The sequence below is a fragment of the Anser anser genome (assembly GCF_964211835.1).
Source record: "Anser anser genome assembly, chromosome: Z".
Lineage (NCBI taxonomy): Eukaryota > Metazoa > Chordata > Aves > Anseriformes > Anatidae > Anser > Anser anser.
In genome coordinates, this window is record NC_139723.1 from 36557859 (window position 1) to 36585510 (window position 27652).

At 38.1% G+C, this 27652-nt stretch overlaps 1 protein-coding gene across 1 annotated transcript in view; it reads left to right on the forward strand.

The window, feature by feature from the left end:
* The window catches only part of MEGF10 (multiple EGF like domains 10), a 104752-nt gene that overhangs the window by 56505 nt on the left and 20595 nt on the right, over positions 1-27652 (forward strand). The window contains exons 9-15 of the mRNA XM_083815993.1: positions 229-365; positions 3630-3842; positions 9722-9896; positions 10784-10904; positions 13842-14005; positions 17096-17198; positions 27294-27440. Coding sequence (XP_083672119.1) covers positions 229-365; positions 3630-3842; positions 9722-9896; positions 10784-10904; positions 13842-14005; positions 17096-17198; positions 27294-27440 — 1060 coding nt within the window. The remainder of the gene's footprint in view (positions 1-228; positions 366-3629; positions 3843-9721; positions 9897-10783; positions 10905-13841; positions 14006-17095; positions 17199-27293; positions 27441-27652) is intronic.

A 27652-nucleotide genomic window follows, 5' to 3' on the forward strand; every position in this document is an offset into this window, starting at 1 on the left:
TCCGTGAACTTTGGCCTGCAAAATGGAAATCCTAGCAGATTGTTCCTACATTGCTGAAGTGTACCCTGTGTTTAAAGCTGAAGAGGAGCCTGGCATTTCCAAGATCAGCACTGGATGAGTGGCATGATCTTGATCTTCCTTCATTACAAACCTTTCTTCACTGTCCATCTGACCTGCAATTCCAAACCTAATGTTAAGGCTTTTTTTTTTTTTTTCCTGTATACACAGGGCACAGTTTGTGGTCAGCCTTGTCCTGAGGGTCGTTATGGGAAAAATTGTTCCCAGGAGTGTCAGTGCCACAATGGAGGGACCTGTGACTCAGCAACAGGTCAATGCCATTGCAGCCCAGGTTACACAGGGGAACGGTAAGTAAAATTCTTTTTTTATGAGACTGCTGAAACTGCAAGGGGTCTGCTACAACAGAGAAAATTAAGAAGCTGTTAGAAAGATGAATGAGAATGCCCATGATATGATTAAGAGTTTTGTGAAATGTTTGCGATGTTGCTTAGCTGACGTTGGGTCACATGATTACTATTCTGTGGAGATTTGCTCAGTTTCAGGATTTTTCTGCTGTGTCACATGAGCTGCCAGTATCCTGTGTGTCTTCATTTGAGCGCTGTGCAGAATAATGCAGTTTGGGCTGTGGGGCAAGGTGGGAAGCTCTTGGTTTTGTGCAGATGTTTGGCAGTGGTAGTAGAAAGGAAAGCTCATCCAGCTCCTCTTCAAAATGAGCATGCTGGAGAGTTATCTCATAAAGTATTCCATTCAAACAAAGTACTGAAACTTCATTATTTTCTGACTTTGCTGTTAAAAAATCTGTAGTAGATGTCAGAGAAATGAAAACATAGCAAGACATCATTTGTGAAGGCAGGAAAAAGGTATAAAAGAAGTGCTTTCCTGCATTTATTTTAAATAGCACACTACTCATTTGCTGAAGTCAGCAGTAGCTTAATCACTGGGGTCAGTCCAGGGGATCTCTGCCAACAATAGTAGGTATTATAACCATATGTACTTCCCACGCAACTGTTCACAGGACATGGGGAGAGCCATGCCAGGCATAAGGGAAAACAAAATCATGAAAAAGAGACACAATTAGTCCAGAGCTTGCCAAAATTAAATTTGCTTCTGTGAAGAAACGGTGCAGAAGGTGACAGATGCATTTAAAGAAACACATTTCAGCTGGGAAATCAAATGAGTATCAATGTGAGAATCCACGTACCACACTCAGATGTTTCTTAAAGCAGTTAAATTTTATGTCTTTGAATTTAAATCTGACTGTAGTCTGAAATGCCTTACAGGTTGCAGTATTTTGATCCATTTTGCAAGTCTGAGCTCCCTCTTTCCTGCAAAACAGGCTGTATTTGCAATTCTTTTGTTTTTCAAGATACTCTAAGGGCAGGAATGGGACAGAAGCAAGGTTGTAGACAGCTGGTTCTTATTTCTCGTCAATGGATTGGCAAGGGATGGATGTATTAAAAAAATTGTGTGGGCATTGGCTGCATGGACATACCAGCAGCAAAAAGGACAATCTTTAAAGGTGCTAAGCTATTCTTCACTTTTGTTTGTAACTTAGTGGTGTTTGTCTGAGATTTCAGTGTGGTAGTGACTCCTGGAACTTGGTCTAACAGCAAGAAACAGAGAACTCCTAGGGCATATTAACACAAGGGAATGCAACTTAAACTAAAACTTTTTGAAGCTGAAGAAGATGAAATTAAAAAGAAGTAGGAAGGTTAAATTTTGTCTAATTTGCCTGGGGTCATTGATTGTCATTTGGAGAGATTTCATTCTCACCTTTATTTGTATAACTACGTTAAGAAAGATTGAGACAGGGCTGTCCACTTTAGTGTAATGCTCTACCTCTAAAGTAAAAGGGATTTTATTGCTGGCTCCACTCTGAGCAGGGATAGTGTTGTCCAGAAGTTTCAAGGTATTTATATCAATTTGAGGCAAATACTGCAGAAGTGTGAAATGAACACGACTTCCTATTCTACCTCAGTCAGAGGGCTTTGCTAAATTATTACATGTTGCAGTGTCTTGTATCGTACTAGTCTTTGAAACTCTCCTGAAACAAACCATCAACCATAAAAGAAGAAATAATTACAAAAAAAAAAATGCTATAAGAAAATGCATAAGAAAAATGGAAAGAGACCAACAGGGAGATTCTTTTATAAGACTGGGGAAATGGGCAGGTTACAATCTGATAAAAGCATTAACAGTGTGCCATATTATCAAGTGATCTGTAACTTGATATAATTTACAGGCATCCAAATTGCAGAAGATGTTATGTGGTGATATTCCATGCTAAGTTGACAGCAGACCTCACACCTTCAGTGTCATCATGTTCTGATCTGAAGCTTTGATATTTAACTGTTTTATTTTTTTGTTTCTGTGGACTGGTAAACATAATTCATAGTTTATAGGATGCTTGCATAGATGAATATGGGGATATTTTGTGTCATGTAAGCTATGAAATGTTGTCATCCCTGGCCCCAAGGCATGAACATGTTTAGCTGAGAGGTCTACCCTGATGCACATACAAAATATTTTAAGTGTACTTATTGCTGGAAACTTTAGTTATGCTGTAGAACTATTGACAGTTAAAGCTGAAAAAAATGAACTTGCATTGCGTTTCTTAAAATCACCAAATGAACTTTATGAACTTTAGAAACCAAATGAACTTTTGAAACTCCTTAGTAATTGATTTGCAAGTTATAGAAGTGGGGTATTAGAAATTAGTTTTTAGTAGTCAGGCTGGACATCTAACCATACAGTCTGATAATTAAGTTAAATTTCTTTAATATGTAAAACATTAAAGCAATACAACTTAACTTAAACATTTGTCTTCTGAAAGCTCTGTGAATGAAAGGGAAAGGTTTGGTGAAGACCTGTCTTTATTAGGAAACATTCTGCTTAAGGAGCAACAAAAATTATGACTACTCTTCCATATGGGTTAAACCGAGCTTTTTTTCTAACATATGAACATAAGTAAAGTCAGATGAAAGAAAGAATTTGGGGATCTTGAAGATTTTCCTATTTTGTTCTATGAATTTTTGAAGGACAAAATCGACTTCAAAAAAAAAGTTTAGTGTAAAATTCTGAAAATAAAGGTATTCTGGAAACTTCACAGGTTTGCAAACATAGTTAGAAAATACTCTCTTTGGAGTCAGCTGATAGCAGTTGCCAGGGAACCTCCGAGCCTGAGTCACAGATGTCTGCTGGCTGTTCACAGTATTACTAGGTGTAGAATCCAGAACACTTAAAAAGTGACAATTTTTTCCATTTCATACCTAAGATCTAATTTAAGAGGATTCGTTTTTGTTCTGTTTATTGAATGAGAAATGCAGTGGTCTGCATCTGCATATGCATGTTGTCTCTTTTATTGGAGAGACGGGAGACCTTTTCCAGAGAAGTCTGCAGAAGCAATGTTTTAAAGTCTTTCTTACTAAGCAGCAAAGGAAGACAAAGAGACAGACACTTTTAAATATAAAGTTATATAAATTCCTACTCTACTTATGAGGAGTTTTAGACCTGTGTTAGAAATTCCTCATAAACCCTATTTCCCTTAAATCCCACTGAACTGTAGTTTATGGGAAGTAAACCTAATTTTTGTTTGTTTGTTTTTCTCACAGATGCCAAGATGAGTGTCCGGTGGGGACTTACGGAGTACGGTGTGCCGAGACCTGCCAGTGTATGAATGGTGGGAAATGCTACCATATTAGTGGTGCTTGTCTCTGCGAACCAGGATATACTGGAGAGCGCTGCGAAACAAGGCTTTGCCCTGAGGGAGTTTATGGTCTTAAATGTGACAAAAAGTGTCCCTGCCACTTGCCTAATACCTGGAGGTAGGCTTTACACCTTTTAGTGTGTTTTCTTTTTCTGCATAGGACATAGAAATCAGAATCTGGAAAAAAAAATAAAAATCTGATGTAGAAATGTTTCCTGATGTACTTTCATGCAAACAGAAACAGCTGAAGATTTCTGAGAATGCTTAGTATTTTCTAACCATGTCAAGAAGGGAAACACCAATGCAGACCTTCTGAATGTTGGTGCTTGCAACTATATTTGATCTTAATATTAACCTCCATATTCAATCAATGATTCATGAAATAAGACAAAGTATAACCTTTGTCTATATTTACCACATGAATAAATCTTTATATTGTTCACTATATGAAGCCAGTATCCTCACATATTGTAAATGAGAAGTAACTGAATTGAAATCAATGGAGATATCACATTAAGAGATATGGCATAAGAAGAGAATCCATTTCTCTTTCTCCTCTCCTCCCCCTCTATATGTATATAAGAATTGGAGTAGGTTCTTTTAATAAAAATTTGTGAAGTCCTAGCAACTGTAAACCTAGATTTCAGAAACACTTTTTTGTTTGTTTGTTTCACTTAAACATTTTTTTCTAGAAACAGCTTAAAATCTGATCCCTAGAAATCAAATGAAAATAGTTTTCCAGTTGGCTTACCTTCTAACATCTCTCTTCATTCAGGGATAATGAATCCTATTTTTGAGTTTTGTATGTCTTCGTGGATTCCACACTGGTTGAACATATTGTTATGAAAATCTATAGACTAGCTATTCAGAGACAATCTTTCAGCTGTGAAGGAGGAATGTCAGTTGAAGCAAGCCAACATATTTATAGAACAATTCTTTTCTTATAACAAAACACAATTGTTTTGATGAAATACTTTGGTTGTTGTGCATGTGTTTATATACATGACTTTATTAATAATCACAGTACCTTATATAACTTTTGTGAGCATACTGTAAGGTTCAGCTGTTGAAAGCTGTTGTGGAAGAAATTGCAGAAATCATTGACTGTTGCATAGAATGGTGCTGTACTTTGTATACAAGATGCAATTTTCCTCACAGATGAAACAGAAACCTTTAGTCAGATTTTAAAAGTGATGTTAAAACACTCAAGCACTTATGTGGAAATACCTGCTAGGCCTCTGTGAAAAATTACTTTGTGGATTGCCTGAGTTGTTCAACATATCTTTTGCTGGCAAACCGTGTGACAGCAAACTGAATTTACTTTCCATTCATACTCTTTCACAGTTGTGTGCTTGCACTTCTGTTTATCCCATTTACTTGAAAAGCCTTTTGAAAAAAAAAAAAAAAAACAACCCTGAGTTTTCAACATAAAATCCAGCCATTTATTCATTCTCTGGGCAATGCATTCAAGAATAAATGGAACTATAATGCTGACGTGTCCAGCTCTCAAATTATGCTAGCAGACTGAATACTATTGTGTTATGAATTATGGTTAGCTGCGTTCCTGAAAATTTGTCTGTAGACTGTTGTAGAAGCTTTGTTTGACAGGAATGCATTACATGTATAGTATTTCTGATATTACAGGGATTACTTCTGATTCATGTTCAACACAGCTGTTTCTTCATTTATACTGCTGCAAGACAGCTTGTGGTCAAATCAGATCACAAATGTTCACATGTAAACAGTAACACATGGTTGGTTGGTCTTTTTTTGAACATTTTTACCTCCATATGACAAATGAAAACAGCACTTTAGATATGGGAGCACATTTGCAAAGGCATAATAAAAGTGGGGAAAACAAAAATTTTCATGACTTTACAAGTGTATTTTTCATATCCATTTCATCCCCTAAGGTCAGGAAATGATTAAAACCACCGAATAAGAAAAATCAAAGGGTATCTTAGGAACAGAATGGAAGAGAAAGCTCCCTTGCGGACATGTTCCTTTACGCTTTTGAGAATCTTGTAGGAAGCCAGTTGTGCCTGGCTATGTTCATCTGTGACTAAATATCAGTCATCCAGGAGACAACTTGCTAAACACATCAGGGAATAGCCTCATCCCTTACTTGCTTACCACAAGTAATATTTAGGCTGGTAGTAGCCAAAGAATCTTCATGGTATTAACCATTTAGCAGCGTAACAGTGAGTAATTCCAGGTTACTTAAAAGGGGGTATATTTCCTTCTTTGAATAAACTTTGTGTGTCTGTACACCTAGTATTCTGATGGGACTTCTAGGAACCTTTCATCTGGGTATGACCACTGGTTTAGATGTTCTCAAGGAGGAGCTGTTGGTCAGCCTTGAGCCCCGGGATATTGCTTATGTTTTTGCATAAAAAAATGCTCAGAAAATGAACTAAAGGTTAATTAAAAAATGCTTAGCAGAAAAAAAAAATTGCTGTAAAATACGTGTAGGTAAGTTGAACCATACAAGAATGTAACTAGCCATTTTCTTCAAGTATTTAAAGGGACAAATACATGATATAATTCAAAAATATGTACTTCTATTCCTGTATATTGATTGAGGAAATTTCATCAGAACAGCTTTGCCAATCAGACTTTCTTTTTTTAAACCTGAGTCAATTTACGTTTTGGGTAGGATAAGCTACAAGGCTTTCATTGCTGCTGTTGGTTTATAGCTGTTCCTGGGAATGAGTGGCATGCCCATCATTGTTCTTGGCTATGTCAGCAGCGAAGCATTCCATAAAGGGTTAGATATAGATGTACTTGAGAGATTTTGTTCCTTTGAGGTGCCCAGAGGACAGCAGCAGATAACAACCCTCTTGTGTCAAGTGATTTTTTTACAAATGGTTCTTCTCTGTTACATCTTGTCATATGGATGAAAGGATTTGAGCTAGAGCTCAAATCAGACACAGACCTCCCTCTGTTCTCTGTGACTAGGTGACACTGTTGGTTTTTCACCTTTTCACTACGTAGTCAAGAATAAAACTAGAGTGAGAGTTAGCTGGTTGAGACTATGACCACATAAAACACCCTTCGATATGAGCAGTGCTGTGAGATGGTATGAGCAGACCAATGCGTGCCTGCCACCCACACCCACTGCATGTGGGGCTTGTTAAAACTTGTCATTATGATAATCTAGTTTGCAGGAATGAGCACAAAAGACTCCTTGATCTGCTTTTGTCAACATTACTACTTCATTTTTTACAGAAGCATTCTAGGCTAAAACACAGCTAGGCTTGGTTTCATCATGGCTTTGCTCAAGTAACACCTAATGATTGTTTCAAAAATTTAAAGAGATCAGATCGTAGTTGCATATTTATTTAGAAGCTTTACAAAGGATTTATATTGCACCTATGTTACTGAATGCATACTGCTTTCAGCTTGATCTCCAAGCTAAATTTGATCTCTTCTGTTAAGCTCTTTCTGGTGATCTTTCACTACTGGTTCACACCTGTAGGTAGTATCATCTGTGGTCATTCTGGATCACCAATGATTTCCTACAGTTCAAGGCTGGAGTTAGGGTTTATTCTTGACGTGAGCCCTAATGGCATTTCTGTTGTCTTATGCCTTTTCTGAGAAACATACAGTTGAAGGAAATTTTATGATGTGATACATGCTTAACCCAGGTAGTCCGGGGGTGTTTTTAAAATCAAGATTCAGGCATCTTGTAATTTTGTATTTTTCTGATGGGCTTGTACATACCTGTAGAACTTTTCATGGAAATTTTGTACTGCATAAATTGATACAGAATTTTGGTGTATCAGGTTACTGTAGCAGTTTAGAATCTATATAAATCACTAGAAATGATGAAGTTCATCTAAGTCTTCCTAATATATATTATCAACTATCCAGAAATATTTTTTGTCTGTGTACAAAATAAGGTTGTATTTCCAGAAAGTGTGAACAAAAGACCAGGAATAAGAGCAAATGTACTGGCAGCATCTCTCAACATCTCTTTATTTCCCTATCTTAACATATAAATCTTATTGCCAATTAAGCTAACTGCATGAGAACCCATCAAAAAGCTTCAGAAGTGCTCCAGCTTCCTACATCTAATTACAAATTACAGAATACTAATTTTGGTGTCAATCAATATATGTGCAAGTATGCCTTAGTAACACTCACTGGGGGGCACAGAATATCAATGCCTCTGTCTGCTTCATACCCAATGCTTGCTCATGCATGTAGTCTCCTCTTCTCCTGAAGGGAAAAAAGCCAACAACAAATAATGCTGGGATTTATGTCTTAAAATGACAGTACTACTAATTTTACAATTTAAATATATTCTAATTCATATTCTAATGACTATTCAGTTATGGATTGAACCATCTTTCCATATGCCTGTCCCTGTATTCCTCTGCTGGTAAGAAACAGGGGAATTGGATCCAAAATGCCACTTGGGTGCCTACAAGAAGGAGTTATGACTAGGGTACAAATCTGATTCTCCTGCTGTATCATGTGCTTTCATAATCTCACGTTCGTTTTGTACGAGAATAGTTCTGTTTCAGTTTATTCCACAGTAAGTATACTTATAGCTGAATAAATAACAGTACTGTTGACTTTGAATACCATGAGTTTTGAACCAATTATGCATGTATCATTTAGTTGAAAAGACTTTTCCTCTCACTTTATGTAAACTAGCTTAATACTTTTAAAAATAGATTTTAATTTCTTCATAATCCCCAAATTCTTGGAGTTTTATAGTGCAGGCAATAATATGGAGACATATTAATTATGTAGGCATAATATCATCCCATACCTTTATAATTTGTGCTTTCTGTGATCATCACTACATTATCAGGTGGTTGCGTTTGTCAACAAGAAATTTCTGGTTTGAAATAATATACCTTGAGACCAAGAACAGTTGCAACTAATACTGCTTTTTCTTGTTGTGATGCAACTTTTCCAAAGAACATTGTTATTACTTATATCACCTAAAAGTGTAGTAGGTGTTTTTTCAAACTTTCAGATGGTTAGAAAAATACACACCCCCACACGTCAGCAAGTCTTGCAGAATCAGGCTCTTGTCATGGATCATTTAATGTGTCTGGACGGAGGCACATTTTTTCCAGCACACTTAAAGGAACTTCACTTCAATCAGTGGAGACAAATATCTTTAAACAGTCTTCCCATTGTAAATATATTGGATTTGGATGTTAAGGCTTTCCTTTGGTGAGAATTAAGCAAGTGCTTTGTCTGCCAGAGCGCTACAGAGCACCCCATTGTGTCCACTTTTCCAGCACATACATCTTAGCACAGCTGATGATGTCCATTTGTCATGAGGCAACAGCTGTCTGACTGGCCCTTCAATGGAACTGCTGTTCCAGGTAGGGACAGCTGGTCTCCTACCAGGTATGGCCAACACAGGGGAGATACTCTTCAGAAGGTCACAAGTCTGATGGTATATCTGAAGTTGCTAGTTGTCCTCTTTTCAACCAAAGGTTTATCAAAAAGGAGCTTGCTGTTGATCAGATGTTGTGTTACCACAACATCCAATGCTAAAATAATATTATTTTTGTAAAGCATCATATTTCTTAGACAAAACACTGATGAATATAGGTGGAGTTATGAAAAGGGTCCCAGTTTACCTACAATGGAAACCTAGTGATACATTTTGGGGAATTTAATGCTTTCATCACATTAATACTTGTAACTATTGTTATGCATTTTATAGTAAAACCTATGTTTTAAGACAGAAGTTTGTTTTCAGCAAGCCACAGAAAAATGATCTATCTTTTTTTCTTTCCATGTTCTACCAAAATGTCTATCTGTTGTATAATGCTGCTTTTTCTTATCTTAGTTAGCATGCATTTATATATCCCCTCTGTTCTGCGGTTTGGGGAGGAAAACCATCTCTATGCATAGAATACAAGATCCTTTATGCAACCGATCTATAACAGCATTTTGTTCTCTGGAAAAAAATATTGGTGTCATGTTTAGTTCTGAATTATTTATCCTTTCATCCCCTCCTGGCAGCTGTCACCCTATGTCTGGGGAATGCTCCTGCAAGCCTGGCTGGTCTGGACTCTACTGCAACGAGACATGTTCCCCAGGGTTCTATGGTGAGTCTTGTCAGCAGATTTGCAGCTGCCAAAATGGTGCTGACTGTGACAGTGTGACTGGAAAATGCACCTGTGCCCCTGGATTTAAGGTAAATACATTTCACTTTCACAGTCCATTTTCAACTCCTCTGCCTTTAGTTAAGTGTGAAATTGTTCAAGATGCCAGAGTGCCCTGTCTCTACCACAGGAAAGGAGAGAAAAGGGTGTTTGGGTACCACTGGCTGTATTACAGGATAAGGCCCTAGAAAGGCAAAATTTGTGATTAGCTCTCAGTACTGAAATGAAACCATTTTAACAAATAAAAGTTCATTGCTTTATAAGACATTGGTACTAATGAGCAGGTACTCCTGAGGTGTAAAAAAGGAAGTATAGTTTTCAGTCATTATCCTACTGCATCAACTCCTCATGCTCCATTCACAGAAACTCTAGACAAAGACATTTGTTTTTACAGTTTGGGATTCAGTAGCTTTTACACATTTGCTGTTGTCTGTGCATTGGATGCTTATAATCTAATACAGAAAACATTTTACAGTATGACTGTTCTTCTAGGAATAATAGTTCAACCAAATTAATTAAAAATATCTTACAAGCCATATTATTTTCTATTAAACTACTATATTAGTGCGTTTTGGTTTTGCAAAAGGCTTCCTTATTACTGAAAATACTGTGCATTGATCTCACCATGTGCTGTTCACTATGTGTGATGAGCTCTCATAACAACTGATAGAAAGCTAGTGGTTTTATGTAGACCTAGAAGCCATGAAGAGCACAGCACTAAGGACTCCCTTTTGCTAAATTCAGAATAACTTAGTGACAACGTAGAACAGTCGTGAGTTGTATGTTTTCTGACTGTTGTAGCACCTGAGTCAGTGATCGCAGTCAGTCAATCGCATGTCTAGGTCACTTGTTAAAGATACAATTGTATTGCCTGATCTTCCTGGAAGAGTTTTTAGACTCTGTTTCTGGTATAATCCAGGGTGCTGATTGTGGTACTCCTTGTCTTCCGGGGACCTATGGAGTGAACTGTTCTTCTGTGTGCAACTGTAAAAACGAAGCCATCTGTTCACCAGTAGATGGTTCTTGTACCTGCAAAGCAGGTAAGTATGTCTTCAGGTTAACTTTCTATAATCATAAAATCAAGTTGGGTGCTTGAAGTAGAGAGGAAGCAGGACATTTGATTAACAGAAGACACCCTAGAAGACCATATATTCAATACTTTATGCTTCTGCTGAACTGGGAGGTGAAAAATGGGTGGACATCTGCTCAGGAAGAAGAACATGTACTTTGTGTTCATTCTGAAAGATATGGATACCATGGCTTGGTGAATTACTAGTATTTATTTACTCAGAGATGGGCTGCCACTTGTCTCTCATGGCAGGGCTATGAGCTGCTAGAATGACTACTGGTATGCAATGTATGTGTTGTCAGCCTACCTGGCCAAAACACTTAGCCCCATTTCCGCTCCATCTGGATGAATACCACCTCTGTCTGCTATCCTCACCCATCTCAGTACCATGGAGGCACAGTCTTCTTTCCTGCCATTTTAGCACTGACGTGGATATCTTCCGGCGAGTTTTTCTTCTTGAATACTGTTTTTCTCAGCAGTTCTCTGAAAAATCGTTGTCTAACCCCCTTATTAACTTCAGGACACCATCAACAGTGCTGTCTTCTGCTCCCTGCTTCCAAAACTTTCTGCATCTACCAGCATTACTGTGAGTGGACTCAGGCCTTTCAGCCCCTCTGCTGAACAGCTCTCCTCCCAACAGTAATTTTGATGGTCAGCATACCTCCTCCAGAAACTGTATGTGCCTGCCTGCCTCCAAGTCTCCCAGCAGCATATGCTTTTGGCAGGAATAAGGATGTCTGACACCCTCAGGTGCATTTTGCAGAGATCTTTTCACATTCTAAGATTTTAAAATCTACATGGAGTTCCTGTTTAACCAAAAATATAATTCTAAGCTCCACTTAAAGATCCCCTCTTGAAATACACACTGATAGCCTGTTGCTTTTTTTGCTTTGTTTCTGCTGTGAGGAAGGATTTAAAGACAAGCATCTCTTAGCTGTGATGCTGAACTGCTTAGAAGAGAGGGGGAAAGCTGTTGAATGCTCCCAAGCAAATGCTATGCCAGAAAGGTTGAGAGTGGAGAAGAAATGTAAGAGGAAACGTAGACAAATGGCTGCGAATTTTCATAGGATGGCTCAGGTTGGAAGGGACCTTAAAGATCAACTAGTTCCAACCCCAAATTTTGTTGGGGATTGTTACAATTAAATCAGCCCTGCAGTGAATATGCAGAGTTCCCAGCTTCTGTTCTTCTGTTTTCTGTCCAGAGACAATGGAGCAGATTTGACTCTGTTGCATGTCTACAGAGTAGCTGCATTGTGAGGAGAGAAACTACTTGAGCCACAAATCATCCTATCTTCTTGTGCATTTTAGTCTTGCTGCACTGGAAAAGTACAGCAAATGGTGAAATGGATTTATTAAACTGAAACCCAACACTTGTCGTGTAAAAGATGTTGTTGGATCAAAGCACTAAGTCAAAAGCAATAACATAATGTATCTTTCCATGTTGTCCCTAATAATTAGAGGTATTTCCCACATACGGAATATCTCAGGTGCCCAGCGTTTTGGAGGTTGGTATGACACCACTGAGCCAGTGATGAAAATCCCGTTGATTTCAGTGAAGTGAGAATACCTTCCAGTTTTTGAATGTTGCATATAACTACATATCTTGCCTGCTTCACCCCGTCTTTAAGAAAATCCTGCCTCTGCTTTTTGAACTAATAGTCACATTGCTGTTCAGGCATTATGTTAGGAATGAGGCTGCTCTAGCTCTGAGCAAAACTCAGCGAAACAGGTTAGTGTGGGTGGGTCAGCACGTGGCTGGAAAATATAACCTGTCTGCCTTACAAGGATTCCAAACCTGATGTTATTTCTCATGGGATTGCCACTTTTAATAGTGCTTATGATATGGGAAGCTCTTTTAGGAAGTGTAGAAGGAAACTTTAAAAAACTTGAAAGACACTTAGAGAAAATATCTCAATTTTCTATCTACTACAGTATAACATTTTCCTGAAATGACCCCTAAACTCTGAAGTTATCAACCTAGGGCACGAGGCAGCTTTATTTCAATACACGTGTTTTGCATAGTTTATTGATTAGGCTCAGCGCAGAATTATTTTTCCCTTCACTTAGTGTAAACAAGGTACAAAATTAGCAACTTGGCCTGTGTCATTGGTGTTGTTAACATATGACTGGCTCACTCAGTTTCTGTCATATCCAATAGATGATCACATTTTTGAAAACCTATTTATATTTCTGTCTATCCAGAGCACAGTCTGTGAATCATTGCTATCAGGCATAATCAGTGGTGAATGCTGCATTTTAGAAACACTTTCCATTGCAATCTATTTTGTATTTGGAGAGAAGTATAGAAATCATCTAAAATGTCTTCTATGTGTCCTTGAAGAAATCCAACCTACACTTTACTTTGCTGTTATGCTTTCTCTATAGCGTTTTTTCTTCTTTTTTTGGGGGGGGGAGGGGGGTGGATTTTTATTTTTTTTTAGCAGGGAAGGGAGGCAGGGTTTGGGAAGAGTCTAAGATTTCTGTTAAAACTGTGCTGCAGAACTGTCTATTGAATAATGGTGGAAGAATTATGAAAGCAGCAGCTTAAGTGTAGGGAAAATATTCCTGATTTTTTCAGGCCGTCCTTTAAAACTTTCAACATAATTTGGTGCTTCTCAGCAAAATTTCAAGGTGTCTGTGTTTTCCTTTCAGATCTCTCATCAATAGCTCTCATATGTTGGCACCCATCTGCAAAGTATGTGCTGTGCACAGATGTTACAAGGTGCCCTTCAGCTCCCTTACTCAAATCCGGACAAATCAGCTGAAACAGCTAATAGTGTCCTGTAGTTAATGTTACTGGTACTGCGCATCTCAGAGATTCCAAATGGGACATGGAGGGAAACATGTCCTTAGTGAGGAATGGAGGGAAACCTGATTCATTTGTCACTTTAATTCTTATTCTTGGCAGGTTGGCATGGTGTAGACTGCTCAATCAATTGTCCCAGCGGTACCTGGGGACTTGGCTGTAACTTGACTTGCCAGTGTCTTAATGGAGGGGCTTGCAATGCTCTGGATGGAACCTGTACGTGTGCCCCAGGCTGGAGAGGAGAAAAGTGCGAACTCCCTTGTCAGGTAGTTTAATAATTTTTGCTCAGTATTGCACTGTGGAATACTGGGCAAGGGGACACTCCTGTGATTCTCCTGACTTCATGGGTGTAAATCCTAAAGAGCTCTGTACCTGATAGCCCATATTTTACTGGGTTCAAGATCAGAAACACACACCAAAAAATCTTCTGGAAGAATCCTACCATGCAGCACACTAAAGCAAACAGAATAGATAGCCACACAAAAAATGAATACGTACAATGAAGATGCACAGCTGAACATTTCTTCTGCTTTCATACTGGAACGTTTAACCTGAGACTTTTCACAAGCTCCTGTAGAATATGTGGAAACACTCAGTACCAAATTTTTTATTTTTTTTTCAGCATCACATGCCATCCAAACTGCTTCTGTTAAACTATTTCTAGGAAAAATGATGAGAGAAAAATGTAGCAAAAATATATTCCACATCTAACAACATAATTTTAATTATCTTATATCTGTGATAAACTTTCCTACCTTCTCAGCCACACATGAGAAAGCACTCTTTTCACCCAGTCCCATGACAGATCTTTACTTTTGTATCAGGACTCGAACTTCCATCATCTCCCAGACTTTGAGAACGGCACAATTAGAAATCACTGCATAGACGAAGACAAATTTCTAATCAGTTTTGTTCCACATTGCAATCTGTAACCGAGAGAAGCCATAAAAATATTTAATTTCAAAATACAAAAAATTGAAAAATGCAAAAGCAATTTACTATTCAATTGTTGTAAGTACATTTCATAAAGAAAAAGAAAAAAAAAAAAAGAAAAAAAAAGAAAAATTTTCTGTGGATAAATGTGGCTTTCCAGATTCTGTCTTTTCCAATGGCAGGGTTCAATTTTCTGGGAGATTTTAAACAAACTTCAGTGGTTTTTTTGTTTTGTTTTGTTTAAAAAGTTCCCTCTGCTCTCCTTTACCTGTCCTTTGAATTTACATGAACCATGTAAATTCTCCACCTATGTCGTATTCAAGCTTCTGTCATTTTGGATTAGCTCTGCTTAGCAGTAATATGATAACAGTACCCGAACTACAGCATATGACTGGAAGACACACCTTTGTTTTGAATAAAAATTTGATCTATTGAACTGTTGTGGTATAGCATATGCTGATTCTGATATAGTAAGTTAAGTGGCAAACAAATTCTGAAATATTCTGGAAAGCTGATTAGAATGTCTACGGTGTGTGTTTATGCAGTATTTCCAACAAATGCATCTCCATCAGAAGACTATTTATTTTTGTTTCTAAAGCTGCTTTGTTTATCACTTAGTGTCCAATTTTGAAGATTACCCAAGCTCATTAACTTCCAAAAGTAACTTATTAAAAAAATAGGTATTGTTTTATGCCATTTGTTCCATTGTTCCAAATATAGCAAAATAATGCTCAAAAGAATTTCTGTCTCAAATAACTCAGCATTCCCACACTCAGTGTCTTAGTCTCTCTCTTTTTCCCAGTTTTTCTCTCTCTGCATCAAATAATGTCCATAAACATTTACACACTGTAGTGCATATTCTACCTCAAAATTCCAGAGTGGGAGAATAAAGAGAAATATAATTCTCATGGGTCCAATGTCATCTGAATGTTTTTCTTGTTTGAGCAACATATGCAGACAGTTTATTTAAATTGATGGATTTCAATATGTTTCATTAAGTTTAGAAAATCAATATCCTTGCTCAGATTGTTAATCAAGATTTGACTGAAGTTTGGAAAACATACATAGCAGACTAGAAGAATTACCTCTTTTCAACAATATATTTGAGAGTTTTCTTTCATTCTTTCTCTCCAAATCTGATTAAATGCATAGGAATTGCCTTTCTTAATCTTTTATTTTTCTCTCTATAAAAATGGATTATTGAGATGGGCAAAACACTACTTATTTTCAATTAATATTTGATTTTTTTCTACTTGAGACTTGAAAGACTGGGGATTGAATAGATAAATCCTGTGTAACTTTACAGAAATGTAGGCACGAACATCAAAGAACAGCAGATGAATTTTGATACAGGTTTTATTCCAGTTTTTAATGTGACTGTGACCAATTTTTAGTCTTGAATGTAAATGATTGGTTAAACCTGACATGTTCCCCCCCCCTTTTTTTTTTCCTTTGGTGTGGATAGCCCGAGAAGTATTACCTGAAATTATATTGTATTTTTCCTTGGATCTTTCTTCATTGTTTTTTTTTGCAAACGTTTTGCTCTTTTCATTTTCTTAGAGTGATTTTGTATGGAATTATTGCCTAGAAGTATGTGCCACCTTCTACTGAAGAAGGAGAAAGTCAAATTCAGATATTCAGATATAGTGCCATGAAAACTGGCAATGTTCTTTTGGCACAGCTGAACACACTGAGAAGGATATTCAGCTTGTAACATTACATTCAGCTCTTGATAACCTTCTTTGTGGGTTCAAAAATGCTCCACAGCCAAAATATAATTTTATTTTTTTGTTCTATATCATACACAAAGAACTCTTTTTAACATAGTATATAATGTAGTGCAGAAGAAAAGATTGTTAATTAGAAGAAAGTAGTATAGTTTGCATTGTTTATGCAATAAACTTCACTCTGAACATGTATTTTAATATAACGTTTTGCTCCTCTCTTTTAGAAATTATGGCTTTACATGGCATCCTTTTTTGGCAAATATGGAGATGTCAGGGTCTCAGACAGAAAGGAAACTGAACTATTTTCCCATTTAGGACCCCTGGGTCCCAGAGTAGGAACTCAGCTGTAAGGGAAGTTAGAAGGACAGTACAATAGAGGTTTCATTATTACCACTGATAACATAGGCTACTGTTTTCTGAATCACAGTTTCCAGACCCCTTAGTCTGTGATTTGTCAAGAGAATTTAATTAATTCTTTATCTTCTCCTCTTGGATGAAAAAATGAAAATGTACAACATTAAACTTTTCCAAAAGCCAGAAGAGTTTTATATTAAGTAAGCTGATTACAGACTTAGGAGAGATCTGAGGTTTCTTTCTGAGGCAGGACTGCCCAGAACTTGTTCTCCTCTAACTCTCAGTTCTCGTCATCTCTCTTTTTTTTTTTCTTTTTTTTTTTTTTTTTTCCCCTGGCCACAGGACGGCACATATGGCATGGATTGTGCTGAACGCTGTGACTGCAGCCATGCAGATGGTTGTCATCCTACCACGGGTTACTGTCGCTGTCTACCAGGATGGTCAGGTACAAAAGAGACTGTTGCAAAGTATGATGAAAGTTTCCAGTATGACAGTATTCGATCTTGCCTTTTTGTGGGTAGAGGAGGAATATGTGGGCTTGGAAGAAGAAGGGGCCAGTTCTGTGGCTGTTGTGTCCCTTCCTGTGATTCACAGGCATGGAAACTTTGTTGGGTGTGGGTTCCACAGAAAACTGGAAATAGAAGGCGAAATCTTACAGCTTGGGCACCTCCACAGTATGACTTCTCATGAAACTGGGGAACAACTGTAGATAATCAAGTTTGTGCTGGCAGTTTTGGTAGGGAAGCATCATATCCAGAAACTGAGGAAGCTTTGATCAGGCAGCCAAAAAGATTGTAAATCATGCAGAAGCTGTGTTGCCATATGGGTTTCTCAAACTTTTGAAAAAAAAAATCTGTGTGTGTATATATATATATATATATATTATTGTGTAAACAGTTGCACGTTTTTTTTTAACTAGGTTTCTCCAATATTGTCATTGTGGCTTTAGGAAATATGTGTATTTAGTAATTTATCAGATTCGTGTTTTGCACTGTTGTCGCCCTGTTTGTGGAAAGCAGAATTTCTGAAAACATGATGAAACTATGCAGAAGTGTGAAACATCATGAAATAATTAGTCGCTTTAGGAGATTTAGTTCTCACATAGATCTCTACTGTAAGTGATAGAAAAGCTCTTCCATCATCAGTAATGACTAATTGACACTGTAAGTTTGTCTGTTCAAGTGCTCAGGACTTTGTGTCCCACTGTGATACTGCACTGTTGCAAGCGTCTGATCTCAGGGAGGGACTCATACCATTTAAGGATGAGAAGTCAGGAAGAAAAACACACTGTTTTGTTTCTGCTGGTTTAAGAAAGGATTTTTTTTTATGCTTTCAGGTATAATAGAGATCTAGGCAAATTAGAGAGCTGGGCAATCACCAACAATATGAAGTTTTTAACAAGAGTGAGTGACAGATTCTGCACCTGGGAAGGGGCAACTCTGACTATACATACAGGTCGGGGACAAGAGGCTGGAGAGCAGCCCCACAGAAAGTGATTTGTTTGACAGCAAGTTGAATATAAGTCATCAGTGTGCCATGACAGCCAGCAAGGCCAACTGTGCTCTGGAGTGCCTCAGTCACAGCACTGATAGCCAGCTGAGGGAAGGGATTATCCCCTTCTGCTCTGGGATGGTGTGTTCTTAGCTTGACTGCCGTGTGCAGTTTGGAGCAGTACAGTCTAAAAAGGACATAGAACTATTAGAGAGTGTCCAAAGGAGGGCTGCAAAGATGGTGAAGGGTGTAGAGGGCAAGAGGTAGGAGGAGCAACTGAGGTCCCTTGGTTTGTTCAGCCCAGAGCAGAGCAGGCTGAGGGGAGGCCTCATGGCGGCCTGCAGCTCCCTCACGAGGGGAGCGGAGGGGCAGGCGCTGAGCTCTGCTCTCTGGGGACAGCGACAGGACCCGAGGGAACGGCATGGAGCTGGGACAGGGGAGGGTCAGGCTGGGTGCTAGGGAAAGGTTCTGCACCCAAAGGTGGCTGGGCACCGGGACAGGCTCCCCAGGGCAGTGGTCACGGCACCGAGCCTGACGGAGTTCAAGAAGTGCTTGGACAACACTCTTAGACATCTGGCCTGATTTTGGGGTGGTCCTGTGTGGAGCCAGGAGTTGGACTCGATGATCCTTGTGAGTACTTCCAACTCAGGATATTCCATGATTCTGTGAATATAATATGGTATTGTTCTTTCTCTGATACTTCCAGACATACTAAATGGAGATGAGCAAATAACCTGCAACAAGTTATCTAATGTACAAGTTTAGCAAATTACTCTGCTCAAAAAAGTTTGCTTTGCGCTTGTAATGTCCTGAGAAACAATTGACCTCCTCCTCCCCTCCCCCCCTACTTTGAGTTTCACATGTTTATTTTTTTAGCTCTGTAGATGGATCACAAACATTGTGTTCAAGGTACTTAGTGCTGTGTCTGCAGTTCAGGTTGATTAGTACTTACCCATTCCTTATTTGTGCAATTTGCTTGTAAGATTCTGCCAAGTCCTTTGGAGAGGCTTTTCTCCTTGTACCTCTCTCTTGTTGCGCCTTTCAGTGTGAAAGAGAGAGGCTTCCATAACCAGCACTCAGCTAACTGTTGTAGGATTTGATTGAATTTATTCTTTTCCCACAAGCTACACTGTGACTTGCAGTCAGGAACTCAAATACCTCTGGGAAATGAATACTACAATAATGCAAAAACAATAGAAGTGATTTGAGGGAATTGTAAACAAAACAAACGAACAAAAAAGATAAAAACATACAAACTATTATTCCATTGATTAATATTTCTAGAGATGCTGCTTTGTCTTTTAGGTGATCGTGTTATGACTTCAACAGCCTTTGATGCTCTCATTGTCAGGTAGTCTGAGTAGCATGTGTGTGTTTGGACATACTTCCTCAAATTTTTTGGAACTGTTTAAAATATGATTTTTTTTAAAGTTCATAGATGTATTAAAGAATACCCACATTAAAAAGTATGTGATCGGTTGCTGATCTTGAGCAACCTTGATGTAGACAGATAGGGATGTTCACAAGCTTTAGAGCTACTGTCTGAAATAAGTCTTACAAGTTTTCTAATACTGAGAGAAATCATCAGAGACCAAAAGTATGTAAATGAATAAAGCCAGATTAAAAGAAGTAGTTTTGAAAGGCCATAATAAAAATCTGGCAACTTTTATAACAGATTCAAAAAATTTCCAACCAGTGCAGGATAGCTAATGAAGTATGTGACAAGAACTTCAGGCATAGCAGAAATCTTGACTGTGCTTGAAGTCAGGTATTGAAGAGGATAAAATATTTTTGCCTTTAGTAAAAGCTTGTTTCAATTTCATGTTTAGAAAGGAAAAAGATTTCACTAGGAAAAGACTTCTTACGTGATTATAGATATAATTGAGTATCTGTCCCTGGATGATGTCATCTCAACAGCGTGTGTATCAGACTAGTTCCAACATGTTGGTGATGTCTAGACACACAGCATGACATAAATGGGATAGTTTGCTTTATACTGAGTGCCTGGAAAAATCCTACTCCCACACTTCACATGTCAGAGCAGTACCCCATGAGGAATCTGTTCTTTGTGTAGACACTTATATTTAGAATAATTAAAAAAAAAAGAATATCTTAGAAACAGGTTCTCAAATAGCTGTACTGGAACGTTACATTGCAAGGATAGCATTAGTCCACAGGATTAAGAAAAGTTGTTGAATACATGTGTGGATGCATAATATGTGGAGAAACAGATGGAGAATTTATTTTTTTACACACACACACACAGACAGACACAGACACACAGACATGAAACTACTGAACTGCAACAAATTATATTAGAATAGGTTAGATTTTTTTCTATTAGATTTGTTAAAGTAATATCAGACTTAGTAATTTCTATTTATTGGTATTACTTACTCCCACCCACCCTCCTCATCCCCCCAAAGGGAGGGAGAAAATGACTTTGGATCAGTCTAATGCTTATCTAACCCAAATGAAGGTTTTTCTTTTTCCTTTTATTTTTTTTTCTTTTTTAACAAGAATAAATTACTGAATCCAAGGCAATCCAAATGTTTTGATATCAACAAAATCATATAAAGCTTCTGAGAAGCTACTTTAAATGCAACATTTTTCTCAGCCTTCTGAACAGGGCAGTTTTCTACTGCTCTGTTCTCCAGGGAATTTCATCAGAGGGAAGAGTTTATATAACTTTGCAGAAATAAATCAGGGTTGGAAGATTTTTCCCTTGCTGGATGGCACAGTTGTGCCACAGTGCTGGGGAAGAGGAAATGCACTGCCCTGGTGGCGGTCACCGACCCAGTAGGGTGCATGCTCCCTCTGATAGTAAGGGAGCTCCCTGCTTCTGAAGCAGGCACAAGTGCTGTTGTCATGTACCAAAGAGCAGCCTAGCTGACATGCTACCCTGTACTTTGGTCTCAAGACAGAGCTGCAGCTGAGCATTATGTCAGCACTGAGGTCCTCTGTGGCTTAGTTTCTTAAAGAAGCTTTTCTTTATTTTTGAAAATGCCTGATGTATTATCTGGAAATTGTGGTTATGAATGAAATGGTAAGTTCAGTTTCTGACTACTGCAGTGTCATGAGCTGTTATAAAACTTTAGAAATAATTAAAATTATTTTTATCGACCTTCTGATTTTAATTTAGTTTCTTTTACCTACTCAGATTTTTCATCCTAAACAAGTCACTTCGTTTATAGGACTCCTGTTAGAGATCCTACCCTCTGCGATATACTGAGTGCTCACTATAGAGCAGGTTAATTCTGCTGAGAAAAACAAGAGTTAAGGGTGATGTTTTTTTCCTGGCAATCTCACCATTCCATCACGTTCCAAGAGCCACATGACATGATGGTACAAATGAGAAACATCCGCCCACACTGAAGATGATGTCTGCCCCAAACACTCTTGTCCCTTGACATTTTCACTATAACTTATAAATAGCTTCTCTTCATTTAGAGGGAGTGCAATAGTCAGACAATGAAAAAGAGTAAGAAGCATTAATATACAGAGCCATGAAGTAGAGGAAAGACACAGAAAATGTAACCCCCAGTAGATAATTAAGGCTCCTGGTAGTTTATACCAAAACCTTAAGTTAACTTCTGTGAAAGAAACACCTCTACCACTTTTCTCAATAACCACAATCCATCAAGCACCACAGTATCTGTTAATTTCATCCCATCATCTTATCTGTCCTGCAAGCAGCTGTCAAAACACAGATATTTCAAATTGCCTGAAATATTAGAGAATTCATATTCTTGCAAACTGAGATTTTTCACAGAAGCATTGTAAAAGAGGTAAAGGTTTTATTCCAGACTGTTTGTGTATTACACTGCAACATGGGTGTCAGTGGTAACACATTAATTCCTGCTGTGTTTTCTTGGATGCAGTTCTGTTGGACATTTCTGTTTGTGAAGAAATGTCGTGTCATACTAACAACCACACTTGTTATTTTTAAAATCAATTTAAAGGTTGTGTGGTGCCAGGGATTGTGAAACACCAGTAGTCTGCTATCTGAACCAAAACAATAGCATTAGTTTATGGAAAAGACAGATGCAGAAATATCAGCCTACATTTTACCAGCACGCATAGTGTTTATCCGTATGCTATGGCAGATAGGATATTGGTGACTTTCTGCTGTCTCGGACACCTGCTGATGCTAGTCAGATTGTCCATCGCCAGATGTGTTGTTGCTGTGAGGAAGTGCTGTGTCTTTCCATGTGCTCCCAACATTATTTCAAGAGGCACATTTGTTACTGGATTATAACAGAGAGGATTGTCATCTGACACCCACCCCACTTATGCAAATAACCAGGTCCCCAGGGAAGCACCAACTAGACCTTTCCTATGCTCCTTAGCTTTTAGTGTATACACAATTATTTTTTTCCCACTACATAGAAGAAAAAGACACAAAAGTGTACTGTCATAGGCCTTTCTCACGTTCAGACTGAGAAATGAGATGCTGCTGAGAATGTGCATAGTGTTTGTGTCTTCATGCACCCAAGCTGGCAGCCTCTTCCAAGACATAGTTTTTCCTCCATATCAGCTGATTTTACTTCTGCTTCTGAAGCATGAGTTCATATAGCTGCGAACATCCAGTGCACCACAAAGTGAAGCTGTGTCATGATAAATTGTGTGCTTTCCAGTGCTATTCAGTAAAGGCATATACTCTACCTCTGGACTTTATTGTGTCTGCATCTCTGTTGCCTATACTTCGCAATAGGTCTTTAGGTGAAAGAAATAGTACTATTTTAAAAGAAAAACGTTACATCAGTAAATTAAGTACACTTATTTGCTACCTGTCAAGAAGACAAGAAAAGGAGAAGTGTTTTTTTTTTTTTCTGTTACTTTCCTGTGGTAGACGGTAAGAAAAGTATCACTGGGTCAGACAACAGTATGCAGCAACAATACAGCCTTCAGAAAGACACCAAGCTTATCTCACAAGTGATTCTTCCACTAAAAATTACAGATACTGATGTTTGCTTTCAAGCTGATACAGCACTGATTTTGTAAAGAAGCATTTGTATCTGGCTTTCTATCAAAACTCCTGGGCAAAAACTATTCTACTGCCGCCAGTGAAGAAGCATCAGTAAGAACATCTAGAGAAAAATCTTTGATCCCCTCCCTAGCTCCTTAAAGAGACAATTCTATTTAGTCTTCTGGCTATCTTCAGCTATGGAGCAAGGCCTTCTCTTCCCCTAAGGACAATGAGGGTACTTCTACAGCGTCTCTGAAATGTTCCACCACTTTCCTGTGTTGTGACTTCCTTTTGGCTCTCATCCATTTGACAGAGAAGTAGGGAAGGAATTCTGTCAGTTTTCCCCCATCAGTAGTCTCAGACTCCTTTAACAGCAGTAATCTAATGCTTAACAATTTTTCTCAAATAATTAAATATAATTAAATAAAAATAACTTTACTTTTTATTGTTTGGATAACTTTTATCAGACTAGTGGAAACAAAATAAACTGGGAAGTAGTGCTTAGTCCAATAATAACTTTAACTTGGAAGATCATAAGAAATAATTGGTATATTTTTCCACTTCAAGTGCTAAAACCCATTAACTCTATGTTGAACTGACTTGGACAGATCATTGAGTCTCAACATATTAAAAATATAGTATAGGGAGTATTTAAACACTCTGCTAGCATGGGCAGAAACATTCCTATCCTTAAATAATTATTTTCTTCATTCATGCAATCACAAATGCTGGGGGAATGCTGATTTAGATGTGGGGCCCCTGGCATAAAGCACTGGGCATAAAATGCATGAGCATTTCTTCAGAGCAGCTTAGCTGAAGTTTATCATGACCATTCAGCTATTGCCTAGCAACTTGTGAAGGCCATCAAAGAGCTCTTTGTCCATTGCTCTGGCAAAAACATTTCCTCACAGATATCCTTATCACTATCAAAATCAACATGAAAACTTATCAAAACCAATTTTGTTGCATAAGAAGTTAATATTCACTTAAAACTGTATCAGTCATAAGCTTGCTGATACCATTGTGAAAGATGAGTCTAATCTTGCTTCCAACTTCTAGTAAAATGTCATTTTCTCCTCTCTAATGTCTAGATTTTCTCTAAAAGCATAGCTTTTTTTATGGAAATACAAAGCATCAGACTCAGGAAAATTCTTCTTTTCTTTTTCTGAACTCTTTTAGTATTTCCGACCTATTCTTTCTCAAAAATGCATATAATTGATTTTGGGAAAATTTTAAACTCAGTTTCCCATTTCTAAATGCCTTATGGGCTCACCTAAATTTCAGTGAGTGAGTGAGACTTAAAACAATTTTATAAACAGAGATGCAGTAAATCCCTGAATCAATTTGTGTTTCTGCCCTGCTACATTCATTCTGAACACAGGAGTGTAATTGATTTTGTTTGTTGATCAGTAGGAATTTAATAAAATTCCTTTTATAGTGAAACAGATGCCATATGCAGCACTCTTTCAGTACATTATGTTGTCACAACTGTTATTCAGCGATACCTAGGATGCACTGTTGCTTTTCAAAGTAGAGGGATGTCATTCCGACTACCTCCTCATAGGTGGTGAAAGTGGGGAACAAAAGCTAAATTTCATTTTCCCTGATGCATAATTTTCCCTGATGTGTGCTGGAGGAACTTGCTCCTTTTTCACTTTTAATGGTGCTCTTTGGCTCTTTTAAGTGTAGTGGATATGTATAGCATGGGGTCCCTTGTCTCTTCTGTCCCAGTATGCCCAGTATCACCCTTTGACACTGCACTGTCATAAAGCATCCTCTGTGCACCGATCAAGACGATATAATTGAGCCTGGTGTTATTGTATGTCACTGGTCTACATAATCTCAGATAATGCTCTATGGTAACTCTTGGCAACCACTGACTTGTTAACAGTGACCATTGTATATTGAACACCACTGAAACCCATTAAGACTCTGTGAAAAATGTCTTTTCTCTGGCAGGGTTCACTGAGTGAAGCTCTGTATGATATGACAGATAACACTCAAGTGAACAGAGTGTCAGGCTCAGCACTGAAAGCCCCTGCATGTGCCAACTTGTGCTTTCACAGACATAAACCCAAGTTTTCAGATTTGGGAACCTCAAGCAGAGAAGTCTGAAGTGTGTGAATTAAGTGGTCTTGTTTCTAAAATATGCAGTGATCTCATCCTGCTCATGTGCATCATCATCTCTCTGAATCAAACCGCTCTCTTCTATCTGTTCGTGCAGAAGTACAGACTTTATGAAAAAGTTGTCCCAGACTGCTGAGAAGCCAGTTTATGCTCTCTGCCTCTCAAATGTGGATGCAGCTAGGAGAATGGCATTGCCCGTGCAGGCAAAAAAAAAAAAAAAAAAAAAGGAATGGTAGAAGAAACCTTTTGTTTTTTGTTTGTTTGGTTGTTTTTTTGGCAATAAATTCTTTTCCGGTCAGTGTTAACTAAATGATCTTGTACAAATTAGGCTTTAAAGTGGCCCATATACTGTCTGCAGATGGTTAGTACCTGGCTTCTAAAAATCAAGTGTTTTCTCTACTGCCAGCATTAGTTGGTGCAGTCTATTGAACCACATATTTAATTATTCAATCTGTTGATTTTCTTGCAAAGAAACAAACAATTTGAGTGTCTGGAGTTTCACCTTTCCTCTAATTAGAGACTTGGTCTTCAGATATAGGCAGCTTTACACAGCACATGCTGTGGGGGTTGGGGAATTACCTCTGTGCCTGGCCTATGAATAAACACTGTAATTATTTTTCAGTGTTGCTACAAACACTGGGGTTTGCTCTTCAAAGTTAAAGATTTTTTCTTGTCACATGTGAAACTGTTTTGCTTTTTTAGGATCCTGGCAGCCACTGGACCTGTGGCATATTTTGCTGGAAATACTTACAAAGCAAGACATACTTGTGGTTGGATTCAGTCCACTTTTCCCTTAGCGAAGGGCTTCATTCAGTAGAGGCGCTACAATAATACTTAATTGTTAATGCAAAGTACTGTAGACACAATGCGGTCTGAGTTCCACAGTGAAGCCTGCTGGCATTTAACATGCAGCGTACTTTGTAAAAGCAGATAGTGTGAAAAAAAAACAGGAATTTTATATTTCAAGTTTCTGTGCTGCAACGGAAAAAAGGCGATTAGGTGATGATAGTTAGTGGTTTGTGTTATGGCTTATGTATGGGGGTTCAGATTGTGGTGATCTTCTAATCAATTTTATGCCAAAAATGGTTAGACAAAACACTGACTGACCAGCATCCTTAACACTGTTGCAGCTAAGCATTTTGGAATGCTCACATGGTGTGTTTTGAAACTCTTTGTGTGCACTACATTTTTCCATTTGGTATGAGGCTTAGCAGTAATCAGCTCACTACTAATTAGAAATCATTCTGTGTCCTGCACCCCATTATTAGACAAAATTATCTCAGAGTTGAAGAATTTTTACATTCAGGAGGAAAAGTTTCTGCAATAGCTTTTCATCAAGTATTTCCCTAACAGAAAATTTGAAAATAAGCATTTGCTGTTTTAAAGCAGTCATTATGGAGGTAGCAAAAAACATTGTTTTGCTACATTTGAATTACTTTCTACTTTCATTTCTCTTTATTGATCCCGGTGGTGAAAGTGAGAGGAATAAAAGACTTTTTTTTTTTTTTTTTTAGTATATATGTATAACAGTCCTGGAAAATGATGGAGCTCTTTATAATACCGAGAAATTGGCATTCATCTTTCTAGTAGATCTTAAAGTGCTTGTGGGAAGGAAGCCTAGAGTTAGCATCCCATGGTGCTCTTATGTTCCATGTGAATTGGCTACGGAAGTGCTTTCCTGTTACGGAGCTCAGGATCAGCCCTTAAGTACATCTCATCAAACTGGAATATAAAAGAAACTCACTTTTTGGGGGTCTGGGGAAGGCAGGAGCAGAGATACAGGTTTACCTTCTCATTCTATTCTCCTGATTTTGGTGAAGTTTTCATAAACAGTTTTTGTTAGTAGTGTTTTAAAAAATGAGTCCTCTGAGAACCAAAGGTTTAAAACGGCTATGCATAAGAGTGCTTTCTATTTATGGGCTGACCTTTTTTCTTTTTCCTTTGTGGTTGCAGGCATACACTGTGACAGTGTGTGTGCTGAGGGACAGTGGGGTCCAAATTGCTCGCTGTCCTGTTACTGCAAAAACGGGGCATCTTGTTCTCCAGATGATGGAATCTGTGAGTGTGCACCAGGATACCGAGGCACCACGTGTCAAAGAAGTAAGGACAAAATAATTGCTTTAAAACTTCTGCTTCTTCCTCCTGTAACTGGAATACATAAGATACATGTACGTTGTTAGTTGTCTTGTCAAGTACTATGAAACAGTCCTCGATCAGACATTTTGATTGTCAAAATGTATGAATGCACAGAAAGGTGTTATCTGAACTCAGTAAATGTTTCCAACTAGCAGTGCTCTTCTCTTTGTCGTTTA